The following is a 16,828-nucleotide window of genomic DNA, read 5'->3' on the forward strand; positions in this document are numbered from 1 at the left end:
ACTCCGATTACAAGCGTGAGACACTGGTGCCCAGCTCCTGTTGAATCTTGACATTGCCAGGAGCCAGGAGTACAGGAACACATTTTGGGAAAATGTTTAATTTCAGGAAAAGAAGGAAAGAAGATTTATTTGCCCTTTGTAAATGATCAATTGTTCAAATGCACTATATTGTAAACTTTTAACCCTGGTCATGTACTTCTAAACAAAGTCAAGATCAGCTAACTATCCATGAACCATTTAAAAAAGAAATTTAAAATAGTTTCCGTGGATTTATTCCAGGAAGAGGGAAAAGGAACTTTTCCAGGAGGACTGATGTTGGGGACAGGTTTTGGTTTGTTTTTCTGTTTTTTAGTAACTTGGCCATTCAGAAGTGATTGAAAAAGTGGTACTTTTTTAAGTTCTATGGAGAAAGATAAGAAAGTTTCCAGGTTCCCTGGGAAGAGCATGGTTTTTCTCCTTTGCCTGGGCTTCCTGTGAAGAAAACTGGAAGGAGGAAGGTCAAGGGTTCCCATTGCTCCATCTAGTTATCTAGAAAATTGTAGCCCAATATGTCATGCATTCATGAGAAGTAGGCACTGGTGAAAAGATGTGTTTGGGTGATGGCAGTAGAGAAAGGAGACAAATTCAAACAACCCTGGTTTGGCTGTAGGACCCCCAAGTGACATTGGAAGGATTGGGGGGTGAGGGTGGCACGCGAAAGAATTGAGTCGTATACTGGAGGGAGTTTGAGAACTGAAGGTGTGGCCCACAGTGGAGGGAAGGGCTTAGTAACGTCCCCCAGTGTGCAACTAGAATTGCTTTTGAGATGTTGGAGGTGGCCCAAACCAGGTGCACCAGGGGGAAGGGGAAGGTGCACAGATGGTTGGGTACCTTTGCCAGGAAACTCCTGTCGCTGCATCAAGACTGGGATGCTGAGCACAGCTGTTCAGACTTCCTGGTCCCCAGAGTCCCTTGGGGAGCCTTCTGAGGGGGAGAGGATGGTGTCATAGCTCACACCCGACTCCACCTGGGACTTCTTCCTCCCCAGGCTTGCACCCTCCTTCCTGACCCACTGTAGCTCAGTGTTTGCGGATGTGCAAGAGAGAGACAGGGCAGATGTGACTTGAAAGATCACTTGTAAGCAGACAGATTGGAGGGTGTCAATGATGGAAAAAGAGCAGCGCCCACACTTTTAGTTAGAGGCGCTCAGACATGACTTTTCTTTTATTAGATGTGTTTTATCTTGCTTTTTTTCTTTCTTCTTCTTCTTCTAATGTTTCCACTGGGTGGTGCTGCAGGAATTCCTACCTTTTGCCTTGGATGTACCCTTCCCAGAAAGACGCCTCCAAAGCATAATAGGAGGAAGTCCTGATTTAGAAAGATTTTACAGTTTCAACACAATAGAGGAATGTAGAGGATGCTCTGGCAGGAAATGTCTCAGTTTCTGGATGTGGAAAAACTGCCATCATTTTATACCATGCAAAAGTGTTCTCACTGCACTGGAGATAGACTTCGACTCTTCCCAGCCTCTTCTTTAGCATAGTAAAGCTGTTAAGTTTTATCTGAAAGATTAAGGTTTCCTTCTCTGGAAGTGGTGTATAAGATTGCCTTTGTTTTGATTTTTATAAAACTCACTTTCAAGTATGTGAGTAAACAAACCCTTTCTAATGGTAAGACACCCACAGATGAAAGAGAATATCTCTATTAAGTCTTCATTTGAAACTGAAGACAGTATTCCACTGTAATGCTAACATGGAGAACAGGAGAATCGTGGATTGATGTCTGGCAAAAAGATAGCAAGACCCCATCTCAACCAATGATTGGGTGCAGATGCACACCTGTCATCCCAGCTACTTGGGAAGCATAAATAAGAGGATTGTGGTCTGAAAAATAACCATAGTAAAGGGCTGGTGGAGTGGCGGCTGGTGGAGTGGCTCCAGCAGTAGAGCACCTGCCTAGCAAGCAAGAGGCCCTACGTTCAAGCCCCAGAACTTCCAAAAGAAAAAAAAATCCTTTCTACAATGTATTGATCAAAAGAATTATTATTGTGTTGTTATTATTACTATTTGCGGTGCTGGAGCTCAAACTCGGTCTGGAGCATGCTAGGCAAGCACTGTACCACTGAGGCACATTTCCAGCCCAGATGACATATTTTACTCTCAAAATACTTTTAATCTTAACATAATCTTTCAGTTTGTGAGAATTCTTGTAAGGAAAGGGCCCAGGCTGGGCTTTCCCTTCTACAAATAGGAGACTGAAAAAGATGTTGACGTCCCTGTCTCAGAACACACAGACTCAAAGGCTTGGCTGTCACGAGACTTTGCATATGCTCACTTCCACCTTCCCCCTTCCCCTGAATGCACAGGATTGAATTTTGCTAATGTTAATAGAACAAATATTTGGGAAAAAGATTCTGTATTCAAGCAAAGGTCTCTGAAATACATGAATCAAGAGTATCGTGGTGGATTGCTCAGTGGAGCTTAGGGAGGTCTTTAAATGGAAGCCCAAATTCAAGGGCAGTTAGCAAGATTTTAGTAAGCTTTACTAACTGTAAGCAGCCTGGTTTCTGAGGGTATGCTGTGGTCCTCAAACTGCTTTCTTAGAACCTAAGGTAGTGGTTCCCTCTAGGTGTTTCTTTCCACAGGAATGTTGCTGAGTCCCAGCTGGGCGCTAGGTCCCATCCACGTGCTGGTGCAAAATTGCAGTAGGGTTCCTAAGCCTGTCCCTCCCTCTTCACATGGGATTGGTTCTTGTGATCCATTTCAGAGCATGTGAAATGCATGCTGGCTTAGGGTGCCTTCCGTCCTCTGATTCCCCTGTCCTGTGTACACACACTAAATGGAAGGACCAGTCCCTCTGTCAAATGAGGAACTGAGTTCTAGAACTCAAAGCATTTCATGTCCTGTTTCATCATCAAGAGTCAACCTTGATTACTTAGTGGCAGGTGGACCTGGAGCCTGTCAAAACCAATATACACATGATAACAGAGGGAATTGGTTAAACGAAGCGGTGGAGGAATGGGTGCAAAGATTCAAATAAGAACCAGCTGGAGTCACAGGAGTCACAGATGAGGCAGAGCCACATAGGAACAAAGGACACTTCCTGACTTGACCCCCGGTGGGGCTTTCAGCAGCAGCTGTGAAGTGCTAGTGTAGGACGTGAAGCTTCTGCTGAGGGCGATGTATGGGGTGATTAAAAGCCTGGACCTGGGGCCCAGGTGCCCCTATCGTTCCTGTGGCTGGGAACGTCTGATTTCATTTTTAAGTTATGGCTTCCTGATGGGCATAGTGAACTGAAAGTTTGAGATGCAGACAGCTTGTATAAAGCACTCAGCACAATGCTTTTGTACATAAGTGATCATCAAATGTTAGCATAAAAAAAGAGCAACTTCAGTGTAAGTAGGTGATTGTGGTCTGAGCTTTGTCCGTGAGAATTGTATGGAATCTCCAGATTGTTGGTTGTGGAGGATATAACTACCATTTCTCTTAGAGCAGGCTCTTGATTTGGAATTTATAAATGATCTTTATAGTTTTACAAGCCCAGCTGGGTGTGCTGGTACATGACTGTGTGTAATCCCAGCACTTGGGAGGCTGGGGTAGGAGGATCCGTGGGGCCAGCCTGGGCTACGTAGTAAGTTCCAGACCAGTCTGGGCTACATAGCAAGACCCTGTCTCAAAAACTTACTAGAAAGTTTTAGATTCAAAGGATTCGTGGACCGAATAGGTGAAGAAGATTCTGCCCTGGGTTTGTGAATGTGAACGTGTGTATGTATCTGTTGTATGTTTGTAATTACAAGCTTTAGGTTGAGGGTATGAGATTGTTGGTATTTAATAGTTTTTGAGCCATTAAAACAACATTTTCATTTAGTTCAACCTAAGAGTTGTGGTGCTGTTAGGAAACAAAATTTGAAATAGTATCATAATGATACTGATTTTAGTGAGGTATGATTACAGCTTATTTTCATACGTTGTTTATCAAAGTCTAGTAAGTTAAAATTCATCAGGCAGCCTTGGACTGTTCATAATTTTAGTTATATAAAACAACTTCTGCGAGCTATATTATGAAATGGTCCTAAATTTTTCTTGGGGTCTCATCGATAGCTTTATCACATTCAATGAATCCTTTTTCTTCTGATCTAAATAAGTACTTTTAGGAGAATCTGCTCAGTATTTTTTTCCCCTGATGAATTTATAGAGTTAATTACTTTGGGGAGGTGAAAAAAAAAAAAAGAAATTCTTCAAGTTTTCTTGAGCAATAAACTCATCAGAGTTCTCTCAGAAAACGGTTTGGTGTTGTGCTGAGGGTTAAAGCAGAGCTAACACACAAAGACCAAATGAAACCAGAGCTGCAGTTATGGAAGTAGGACAGGTGTAGGAGGCCAGGTTTCCTGTGGCCCGTTTTCCAGTTTCCTGCCTGTGACCTGCAGAAGAAGAGGAAGCCGAATGTTACCGAGTGTGAGAACTTCTGAAGGGGGACATGCTTCTAGCCAGAAATAGGATTCATTCAAACACAATTGCAAAGAAAGTGAATGTTCAGGTTTTAGTCCAAACATGTCTGGAAAGGAGCAGCCCTACTGTTTCAAGAAAATTCATGGTCAACACAGCCTTGCACACGAAAGCCTGGGTGTGTGTGGTGGGGGGAGGGCAGCTGTTCTAGGTTGCAAGAATCTGTTTTTTTTTTTTACAACCCTACTCATTTTTCAAGAATATGGTCTGCTGTTTTAATACAGTTTGTTACCTGAAAAGATTTTCCCTACAGTGCTCAGCCTTCTAAATCTGTTTCCTGGGCATGTTGATGTACGAGGGAGGAGGTGGGTGTGGTTAAGGGACTGGCTGTAATGAACTCCAGCCTCATTTGGGGAGGATGGGTGACCAGTTGGCTGCTTTGATCTTGCAGGCCTATGTTCCTTTAACTGCCCAATAAAGTTTTTGTCTGATGTTTTTAAATAAGAGATTAAATGGAGGTGTGTATGTTGAAGACAGTATCTCCATCCTCTGTTTGTGTGGCTGCCCCGAGAGCCGTTTGGGGACAGGCAGTTAGAAGACACCATTGAAGTGGATGAGCCCATCTTTGTCCTGAGGGGAGAAATTACTAAATGTATAGGCTCTGACCTCAGTTTAGGAGAGTCTATGAAGTCACATAGTAAAATCCTACCTTAAGGGTAAAGAATTTGGGATTCATTGAGTACTTAGTGTTGGGTACTTAGTGTTGGTCAGGTGCTGTGTTGGGATTGCTGGGTGATGCTAGTGAAATCATAGCTAAAAAATAGCTGCATGGGTGGAAGCCTTCATAGGAGGCACAGGAGAGGGCAGCACGTAGCACAGTGTAAAGTTGGAGGCTTCTCTCATACAGTGATCGTTCTGAGCGATCCCCACCCTCCATCTCATTTAAATTGACTTGTTCCTTTGAGGTACAGGGAAATAGATGTGTACTTCTAGGACAACCAGCTGTTTATTTACCCTGCAGATGGACCACCTCTTGTTCTCCAGGCCCAGAAAGGACAAACTCTATGCCCGGAACCTTAAGAAGTTCTGAGAAGTTGCCAAGTTAGAGATCAAAGAGGTACTCATGTGAGAGTCTAGAGTGAGAATAGCCTCTTTCCCGTCCTGATGCGGGCCTGCCCTGAAAACGTGGGATAAAGATAGGACTGGGTTGTGCCATGCTGGGGTGGGGTGGAAAGTGGCATGAATTTACGGATGTCGGAGGAAGTAGAAGGGCCCAGGGGCGCTTTCCAGCTGGAGTCAATGTAGCCATCCATGTAGTTTTTCCAAAGAAAAGTCTCCCATACGAGAGGCACCATATGAACCAATCGAGTTGCTTCTAATTTACCCAGAGACCTGCACACAGTGAATCGTGTATTTTATTATGACAGTGGCTGTCCATGATTTCTTCCAAAAAATCCTTTCTCTTTCCCCAGACGAAAGTTATTTAAAAGGGGAGGAGGAGGGATAAGAAAGTAATAGAGCTGGTGAATTCAAAGTACATTACATGCATGTGTGGAAATATCACGATGAAAATTCCTTTGTATAATTAATATAGACTAATACAAAAAGTTGCTTAAAAATATTGCAGACTGTAAAGCGTAGGTTAATGGTTTTGGCACTAGCTACCTCCCTTTTCCTACTCTTTTTGTTCTTTTCAGAAGTGAACAATTGGTAGGTATTACGGAAGTGAGAATACAGAGATCTGGCAAACATGAACTTGGCCTCCTGCATGTATTTTTTACATGTAGTGGCTGACAATTATTGACATTTTTTAAAAATAAATTTTAATAATCTTTGTTTCACCTCACAAAAATACCAAAAAAAAAAAAGTCAGAATTTGTAGACTATAGGCTGTGTATTTGCCAAGTGCCCCTTATTCACTTAGAGCCTTGCAGTTATTCTGAGTTATTACAGATCCCAAGTAATATAGATGCTGTTTTCCAGTTCCTGACTTCAGTGCTAAGGTTTGGTTTAGAAATGAGTGGTTTATGCCCTTCCTTTTAGACAGTGACAATATAATGGAACTAAATATTTAGGTGCTGCTCTGGACTGAAGAGTTGAGCTTAGGAAATTTTCAGTAAGCCCACGGCTCACACCTGTCATTCTAGCTACTTGGGAGGCTGAGATCAGGAGGATCACAGTTTGAGGCCAGCCTGAGAGACCTCCAGGTCCAAAACAACCAGAGCAAAATGGACTGGAGGTGTGAATCAAGCTATAGAGCACCTGCTTTGCAAGTTTGAACCTCAGTTCAAACCCCAGTCCCACATTAAAAAAAAGTTCACACTCACCCTCGTTTCTCTAACCATGTGAGTTTTAACAAAAAGACATGTGTGACTGCACAGCCTTTCCAAGGGAGTGTTCTTCCTTTCCTGTACTCTCATTTCTCACTTCTTTTTTACTTCTTTTTATTGACTGATTTCTTCAGTTCCCACACATTTAAGCTTAAGAAAATCAAAGATGACCATTTTGCCCCTCAACGACAATCTCAGTGCAGCTTTAAAACTGAAATCAGGAGCACGCAAAGAGATGTGCTAGCTTGCCATTAGTAGAAAGAATAACAGATGGCTATTCTGACTTCTAAGAATGGAAGCAAAGCCTTCCTGCTCTGCCTGAGTCTGCATCCAGCTCACATTAGAACATCTGGCGCCACCTAGTGGCCGACAGAGAGCAGGCCTGCCTCCAAGGAGAGGAAAGCAGCTTCTGGGAGGGAGGAAGGCAACAGGGAAATGAAACACTTGAAGCTGAGATCCTGTCTCGGGACCTGGCAGCTCTCCAATAGGCAGGGTGCTGGCACCAGGGACAATGAGAGTGGTTAGTATATTCTATCTGTCCAGATTAAAGAATGAATTAAGGATTTTAAAAAGCAAGAGAGAAAAGACTAAGAGGGATATAAAGTGATTTCATTTTATTTGCATTCTTTGAAAACAGAAAGGTGGAAACACAGGAGGCGGAAGGCAGTCACTTAGAGTCTGCAGTAGTGCCTGCCTCAGTGCTAGTGGTCAAGCTCTTTGCTGTCGGGCCTCTTCCACTTCTCTCTGCTGTTTATCTCCTGTGCTGATGAGCTGGCTTAGGGACACAGGTGGGCTCTGTCACCAGCAGTCATAGCAGTGTTGACATTGCTGTCTTAGCTTGGCATCTTAGATTTTCTCTCTTTTTGACCTACTAGCTCTCATCCACTTGGCTCCTGAGCCCCCTCTAGGGACGCAAGGTAGATGGGAGCAGAACCAGCTCTTGGGACAGTGTCAGCAACCAAAGGCCCTGTCTGCTGAGCTCACATGGCTGGGAGGCCACACAAAGCATCTTAAGGCAGTGTTGCTTAAGCTAGCATCAGAAAATAGGTGCTCAGAGGTCTGAATTATTGGCAAAAGTTTAAAATTTGTTGTGTTTTCCATTCTGATGATTTTCTGAACTAGTAAACACACAACAGGCACTGTGCAGTTGAGACATGGCCTGGACATCAAATGCCTTTATTAGTGTTATTACCTATGTACAAAGGACTAAGGTGGTTGCAAGATCTGATGATGCCTCTGAGCCCAATGGAGGCCACATGTCATTGATGGTCTGTGACATATGATCTATGATCTGTGATCTATGATCACAGGGGTCTCCCTGCATAGGGAGTAACAGTGTGCACCAGGTATAGTTTAAGTGCATTAGTAACTCTTGAAATTGCTATAACAATCCTGTAAGAGTGATTCTGTGATCAGATCATCCCCAGTTTACCTATGAGGACACTGATGCACAGAAAGGTTAAGTGACTTCCCCAAAGTCCCACAGCCAGACAGGACTGGTGCATGCATTTGAACCCAGACCATATGGCTCCAGAATCTGCTCTTACCCACTATGTACCTTCTAGAGAGACAAAAGTTTTTCGTTCTCTCACTGGCTTCAAGGAGGAAAAAATAATGGTTTTTTAGTGAAAAACTGTCATCTAGACTCTAGGGAGGACCCTTCTGTCTGATAGGAGCTGATTTTTTGGAAACTATTTTACAATGTGTTAATTATAGAGCGCTGGTTAGAAAATAATTCTCATCTATAGATATGCAAATTCTGCTCTAACAGTGTTTCATTGACTCCCCTCTCAGTTTTATTTCTCTTTGCATATTCATTTCAGCATTCCTAATCTATAATGCCCTCATTATTCTGATTCTTCTTTGCATCATTATAACACCTACCTGGTTCCCCTGTTGGTTTTTGATGTGCGTTCATTTTTATATCTGTGTGGCAGCCATGGCTTTACCCCTTTTTTAAAAAAATTTAACAAATGAGTTTTTGTTATCATCACATGAGGCCTTTGATGACCATCCTAACACCTCTGCCACCTCCTGCACGCCCGCCCGGTCTCCCTGTCCCTTCCCAGCTCTCCCTTCACCTTCCCATAGCCCTTGTCTTCCAATACTCTGTGTAAGCGACTTCATTACAGTTATTCATGGCCTGTCCTCTTTCACTGAAATGGAAGTTCTACAAGGACAGGAACCTTGTCTCTTTTGTTTATTGATGTGTCCCAAATATCCACTCAGTGTCTTGGCAGAAAATAGGCACTCAAAAAGAAGGAGAAGGAGGAGGGGGAAGAAAAGACTTGAGTCTTTATTAGGGTATACAATATGGTATGTAAACATCTTACTCAAAAAAACCTGTTGTTGGAGCGTCATTGCCTTAGGCTGGTTTGTGTTTGGTTTGGTTTTAGCGGTGCTGGGGATTGAACTCAGGGCCTCATGCGCAAGGGCTCTATCTCTTGAGGCACACCTTCAGTACTTTAGCTTTTTTAGTTTGTTTTTGAGATGGGGGGGGTCTCACACTTTTGCCTGGGCCAGCCTCAGATGGTGATCCTCCTACCTTCTGATTCCTTGGGATTACAGGCATGTGCCACCACACCTGCATTGCCCTATTTTTTTTCTGTGAGGAGTGAACAGATTTCAACCAAATGTCTGTCGTATGTGAAGTTAGTCATTCATTTGAATGGGATGGAAGAGGAGTATATTTTGTCTGTAAAGGAAATAAAACATCTTGAGAAACTCATTTCTAGCTTTGTCATTTATGTTTAAGGGAGACCATGATGAAAATTGTAGTAAAGATAATTTATCAATACTTTGAATGTATAATCTTTTCCCTGATCCTTTAAAGGAAGTATGAATATTGCTCAAATTTGACAAGCTGTTTTGTTATTTTCTCATTTTAATTGACATCATAATTGTACGTGTTTATGATGTTCAGTGTGGTGTTTTGATACAAGTATACCTGGGTGATGATCAAATCAGGATAATTAGTATATTCATCACATCTAGCATTTATCATTTCTTTGTGATGAAACACTCCAAATCCTCTCCAAGCTGTTTGGAAATAAGTAATATATCACTATCAGTTATGGCAGGCTGCTGTGCAGTAGAACGCCAAACTTATTCCTCCTGTCTCACCATGACTTAATATGCATTGTGACCACCTTCCCCTCTCCCTCCCCCTCCCCTTTCCCCTCCCTCTCTCCAGCCTCTGGTAACTATGGTTCCACAGGACTCTCGACTTTTATGAGATCGAATTTTTTTTCAGATCCACATACGATGGAGATGATGCGCTATTTGTCTTCGTAAATTTGGATTATTTTAGTTACTGTCATGTCCTCCAGTCCATCTGTATGTCACAATAGACAGAGCTTCATCTTTTTAATGAATGACTACTATTCCATTGTGTACATATGCCACATTTCCCTTCTCTCTTTATTTGTTGGTTGGCATTTAGGTTGATTCCATATCTTTTGTTTTGTTTTTGACAGCACTGGGGTTTGCGCTCAGGGCCTTGGGCTTACTAGGCAGGCACTCTACCACTTGAGCCACTCCACCAGCCCTGTTCTGTGTTGGGTGTTTTCGAGATAGGGTCTCACAAACTATTTGTCCAGACTGTCTTCAAACCACGATTCTTCTGATCCCTGCTTCCTGAATAGCTAGGATTACAGATGTGAGCACCGGCGCGGGCACCATATCTTGATGGTAATGAATGACGCTGCAATGAGTGTGGAAGTGCAGGTGCTCCTCTGGCGTGATTTCGTCTCCTTTGCACGTGTACCCAGCGCTGGCATTACTGGATGACACGATGGTTCTATTTTAATTTTCTAAGCACCCGCCACACAGATTTTGCCCTAATGTACATCCCCACCAGCATTGTGGAAGAGTTCCCACACCCTTCCCAGCACCAGACAAGCTAGGTTCAGTGATCTAACTGTACTCTGTAACAGCAGGATCTGGCTATAAATTACAGAGGACCAGTCAGGGAAAACAGAAGGTGGCTCTGTTCTCTGGAGAGAACTAGGGGATCTTGGCCAGCTACTCTGCCTGCAGTCTTTGGTCATTTCCAGTAGCTATGATGGGAGACTGTCCAGAGATGGACTGGCCCTGTGTGGAACAAGTTGGAGGTGAGATGGAGAAATACCCAAGTAGGGCTTCTCTTCCTGCAAGAGCACTGCCCCTGAAAAGTCCACTGCTCCTTCTTGGAACGAAAGTGCAGAGAGCTGGTTTTGCATAAAAAATGGCATCAAAGTACTTGATGAAATTTCATATATTCAAAGTAAGGTCTTGGCAGGGGAAAGAGAAGCATTTTCTCATCAGAAAAAAATTGATTTGAGTGTGTTCTCTTTCATATGCACAAGCTATGAAACAGTTGACCCGAATGTGAAACAGTGATTTCTAAAGGGGAGATGGGAGAGAGTAGTAGATACAGGGAGGCTGGATGACAGGGACCAAACACACACAGGCAGAAGAAGAAGTAAGTTGAGGGAGATGCTAATTACCCTGATTTGATCAGTATACTCTGTGGGCACATGTTGAAATAATATGTACAATTAGCATGTTCATTTTAAAAACAAAAAAATTGACTTGGGGAATTTAGTTAAGATTTCTAGTATTTCTTTTATGTGATGTATAGATTTTAAGCTGAGAGATGTCCACAGTCAGCTAAATGAAACTACGTTGATGAAACATTGCAACAAAGCAGGCCTCGGGGCAGGATGTTATGTTAGGCCATATGACAATACAGTGTAGTGTATCCGTGGAAAAGCTTGCTGCAGTAATGTAGCAAACATAAATCCCACGTATGAACACTTTCTTGAACTTTTTATTAATAAATTCCACAGTAGGCTGTCTGAATTATATTTCTTATATGGCATTTTATTATTGTACCTGAATGGTAAGATACCAGAGTTCAGGGCTGGGCGGATGACTCACACCTGTAATCCCAGTTTACTCACAGGTGGAGGTAGGAGGATCATGGTTCCAGGCTAACCCAGGCTAAAGCATGGGACAAACTAAAGCAAAAAAGATCCAGGGGTATGTGGAAGAGTGCTTACCTAGCAAGCATAAGGTTCTGAGTTCAAAGCCTGGTACTACAAAAAAAACAAAACAACTATAAAAAAGAAGTTCATTAAAGAGTATAGGCATCAAGGAATTAATTTAGAAAAAAAAATCACTTTTTTTTTTGGTGAGAGAGATACTTAGATGAGTTTCAATTTGCCAGTATGTAGAGTGTTTGCAGTTATTAGATGGGAAGGTCCCCTGTCACTACATTAGAACGTTTTTCCTTTTCAACATTCCAGTGGGCGGAATTTGTGGCTGGCAGAGGCATGGTAGAACGTAATGCATGATTGTATGTGAAAACAGCTGTAAATTATGAAAGTCGATTTCATCATAATTAAACAGTGGAACAAAAATCAGAGAAACGCAGTTTGTGCCCTTGAAGGGCAAGAGCAAAAGCAGGGCATCAGCCGGCAGCCAAGGCACACCTGTGCCCACCTGTGCCCCACCCTTGCGCCTCCTTATGCAGCACCATTTAAATCATGCAGATGCCTTTGGCCAGAGAGGGTGGCGAGTCCAGAGCTGCCTTGGGCCTTCGTGATCTTCCAGTGTGGCTTCTGCTGAGTGCAGAAAGGAGTGAGCAGTCCCTGGAGGGGGCTTATAAGTTCAAAGGGAAATGGTTGAGACTCATCTCTGAGTAATGTGTGGCTGGGGTTTGTAACACTACCAGCTGTATGCGCTGCACAGTCATCGAAACTGGTGTGCTGAGTGGGGTGAGGGAGTGGCTGGAGAGCCAGGGAAGAGTAGAATTGGGGCCTCTGTGCTGGGCGGGCTGCTGTAGACACTTGAAGCTCGATCCCTTAGTCACCTCCGGTGGAGCAGCTCCTGTGAGTAATCCTCCAGCACTCCACCAGGCACCCAGCCTCCACCCCAGCTCTGCTGGGCTCTGGTGGTTGTCTGGGCAGCTGTGGATTCCTGGTTCCCAGCTCCTTGTCTTCTCTTGCCCATTTCTTTTATTTCAGAAATCTGGGAGCCCCTGAAGCAAGGGGACCTCCGTCTCCACCATTTTATTCCTCTGCCTGTTCCCTTTCTGCTTTTTCCTTTCTCACCTTCCTTCTTCGCCCTTGCCTTGGGCAATGGCCTTAACATCATGACTGTCACTCAATCTGCTTGTGACCTCTGAGTAAAGACACGGTCATCCAGTTCTCTTCCCCCACCCCAGTAGTATGCTTTTTGATGGTGAGTGCTAGGATGTAAAGATATTGGCACCCCAGTGAAGGGAGAAGCAAATATTTTGGGTGTTGTAATAGTCAGCTTTTACTGCAATGGTGCTATATAATAAACTGTCCTGAGAGTCACTGACATACAAAGGCATTTGTTTTTCTTACAAGTTCAGCAATACTACATCAGAGTACAGGGTAGTGGAAGTTGGTTCCAAACTTTAGATCGAGTTCAAGTTTAGGTTGGCTCCATGTATCTTTTATCACTTCTACCCAACAATACATTGGCCAAATCCATCCAGACCTCTGTACTCTCAGGGGACTTCTCTGAGCATCCAGTAAAAGTGTCAAATGCATTTAAGAGCTCACTGCTGTGTTAGGCCAAGAAGACACCAAGAATTGGAGACAACTGTTAGCAATTCCTGGTGCCAGTGAAAGTTCATGACTAGATCATGGCGAGGTGGTTCTCATTAGGAGTAGGAACCTACTGAGCTGCTTGCACTCCAGCAATTGTCCTGAAAGACTCAGGGGATGCAGATGGGGTTTTGAGCCAGTAATGGAATGCTCTCCTGTCTCACAGAGTGAGTGACCATTGTGGTGAATATTGATTTCTGTAAGAATTTCTCCTTTAAAGAGTCATAAGTCAAATGCTCGGCAGGTATTTGCAGAGCATCCGAATCTGCCATGTGGCTCAGAGAAGCAGTAAGATTTGTTCTTCTGGCTAAAACCGGGAAAGGACATAAGGAAATGAATACTTCCTGGATGGTTGGGTGTTTCACATCTATTCCTGTATGGAGAGGGAGAAAGTTGATGCTGTTTTGTGTTGCTGGGGATTGAACCCAGGACCTAATCATGCTAGGCAAGTACTCTGTCACTGAGCCACCCTTCTCCCTTCCCCAAGCCACTCCCCAGAGCAGTGAATGAGGGAGTGGAGTGGACTAGAATTCTGATGCACATAGCCCTCTCCAAGGCCATTATCCTGGCTTCCGGGCCTCCCAGGGCTGGGCATCTCTGTCTGTCTCCGCCCTTGGTTGCTGTCGCCCCAGGCTGTCCAGAGGACTGAACTATCTCCCTGCCATGGTGGAGGATGATCCCTCGTTCCATCAGGCATGTGCTCTCCCCACAGCTGGCTTCCACGTGTTTCTCTAGGCCAGAACCAGGGTTCCATTCTCTTTCTTCTCTTGGCTTCCTCAGCTCAGCAACAAGCTCAGCTCCATCCTGACCAGATCAAAACTGCGTGCACCTGAGGTGGCCACTCATGACAGCTGAGCTGCAATGACACGTTCCAGGCCAGCCCAGCCCAGTGGTCTTATTTCCTAATTAAACGAATGTTGAGAAAACAACTGTGGAATCTTTGTTATTATTTTAGAATCAGTATTTATTGTTATTGGTATTCTCAAATGACTGAAGTTGAGAAACTCAGGCAGGTCCCACTTGAGCTGGGCAGGATGGAGGAGGAGGAATTCTCCAGGTTCCAAAACTAGGGAACAGCATTTTAGGCAGTGAGAACAGCACTTATAAAGTCTAGACCAGAGATAAAGGAGAAAGATAGCATTTTGTAAAACCTATAGGTTTTAATCTCCTGATGGAAAAAATATTTTTCTCACCTGTGCACTGGTGACATGGGATTTGATCTACAATGTGACAAGTGTCTGAGAACATGAAGGTCTGTGCCCCAGCCCTGACTGATTCTTCAGTTCCACCATCATTCACTGGGCACCTGCTGCACACGGGCATCATGCTGGGTTATGAGTTTGCTGGCAATGCAGAGTAATGCCTACTCTCTTGCAAAGCTCTTCAGGAAGTAGGAAGGAACAGTTCTAGCAATGGATGGTACACAGCCTACACCCCAGACTTCTATGTAAATGCACTTTGCCTGGGGGCCAGCATTTCAGCAAACAATGGGCTAGAGACAACCACAAAGGAGTTGCTAGATGGACAGTCTTCAGGGAGGAAGAGCTGTTCCGGGAGCAAGCAAGCCATCGTCACATTAATTTTTTTTCATGTCATTCCCAATGTATCATTGTCCCCTGCTGGCTTGTGTGTAGCAAATTCCAGGATCACAAAGCTTCCCTGTGTTTCTGGGTCAAAGCTGCTTACAAAAACGCAGCTGGAAAGCTCCTGAATTAGTGGGCCGTCTGGGATGGGAGTGGAAGCTACTACCTGCCGCAGCCCCCATCCCACCGGTTCTGGGTTCTGGGCTCTGACCTGCCTCCTGTCCCCCCAGGTATGGAGAGTGCAATCACGCTGTGGCAGTTCCTGTTGCAGTTGCTGCTGGACCAGAAGCATGAGCACCTGATCTGCTGGACGTCCAATGATGGTGAATTCAAGCTCCTTAAGGCAGAAGAAGTGGCCAAGCTGTGGGGACTCCGCAAAAACAAAACGAACATGAACTATGATAAGCTGAGCAGAGCCCTGCGATACTATTATGACAAGGTAAGCCCTGGGCCTTGCGTGGCACAGGGGAGGGCGGTGGTCCTCTTCTTGTTTCATTGATGAAAGTGGATCCCGGTGTGCTAGGGGTCAAGTTAGAACACATAGGCTATTTGTGCCTTTTGTGTGTGTGAAAAACCCGTTACAGGGCTTTTCCCCCTCCTCTGGAAGCCCTTTGGATATTACTTGGATCAGAGTTTGTTGCCGTGTTCGAATCTGGAGTTTGTTGGAGAATGCTGCTGACAATATAAATCAGATGTCAGGTTGTTACCAGGCTGAGTAGTCTAAGAAGACACTAGTCCAGAAGACTCCAAGTCCTTGTGTCACCTGAACAGAGAACTGGACAGAGACACAAATTGCAAAACAGTAGCAAAACTGTATTGAAATAAAGGGAAAGAAATGGTAAGGAAAAAGAAAAGAAAAGCAGTGTGTTCCTGCCTGATGGCAAAGAGGCACTGATTAGCAAAACTTTATGGCAAGAATAGAAAAGAAAGAAGCACCTCAAAGAAAGCAGTGGGCCCTTGCCAGGTAGCACAGTAGCCTTGATTTCATTGTTTAAGTCCAATTTATAAGGTGTAAAGTAAGAAAAATCTGTGCAGTCCTTAGGGAGGAGCTAGGGTGGCTGGCAGGCATACTTAACACAGCCTTATCACAAGAGGTATTCTGCGCATGAGCTTATGTTAATTTTTTAGGCCTTTAATTGTATGTAGGAGATGCGATCAATATTCATGCATTCCTAAGTAAGAGGACTTGGCCTGGGAGGTCGAATGGGGGACAGGCCGTTTTTTGAACAAGCAAGGCAAGCCCCAAAGCACCTCTTCAGGATGCTCTCTTGCAATGATATTTATGACCACCAGGGTATCTACAATGTAGAAGGGATTTGTTTCTGTAGAGATGCTTCAGGGCTGTGCTGGGTGCCTGTTAGCTTTGTTTGCTTAAAACAGCCCCGGGTAAATTCTTTCCCCTGCCTGCTAACGTGCTTCAAGGTGGTTCTGGGACTTTCCTAACATTCAGAAGGTTGAGTTAAAATCAAGAGTGTCAACCAGAAGGGCCTTTCCTGAGGAGTAGTAGCTTGGGCACATGACTTTTTTATTTAATTAAATTAATTAATAGATTAATTTTTGTACTGCTGAGGATGGAGCTCAGGTCTTGGGCATGCTAAGCAAGTATTCTACCATTGAGCTACACCTCTAGTCCTGGACCCCTTATTTTTAAGGATCCAGTGTCCTTGGGGATCACCACACTACAGATCTCAAGGTTGTTGTGAAGAGTAACCCAGCCACTGCGCGTTAAGTACTTAGAACAGTGCTGGTTACATAGCATTTGCAGCTTGCTGGGAAACTTCCCTAATTAGACAAAAAGACCATTTTTATTTCTAAGACCAGAGATGAGACAGGGAGCTTTGTTAAGTGAAAACACAGCTGGGACAGTTGGG

The 16,828-nt window shown here is 44.0% G+C and overlaps 1 protein-coding gene across 1 annotated transcript in view; it reads left to right on the plus strand.

The window, feature by feature from the left end:
* The window catches only part of Elk3 (ETS transcription factor ELK3), a 63,137-nt gene that overhangs the window by 11,350 nt on the left and 34,959 nt on the right, over positions 1–16,828 (plus strand). Inside the window, exon 2 of the mRNA XM_020182995.2 lies at positions 15,188–15,396. Within this exon, the coding sequence (XP_020038584.1) occupies positions 15,190–15,396 (207 nt within the window). The 5' untranslated portion in view covers positions 15,188–15,189. The remainder of the gene's footprint in view (positions 1–15,187; positions 15,397–16,828) is intronic.

This window comes from Castor canadensis, chromosome 8, assembly GCF_047511655.1.
Source record: "Castor canadensis chromosome 8, mCasCan1.hap1v2, whole genome shotgun sequence".
Lineage (NCBI taxonomy): Eukaryota > Metazoa > Chordata > Mammalia > Rodentia > Castoridae > Castor > Castor canadensis.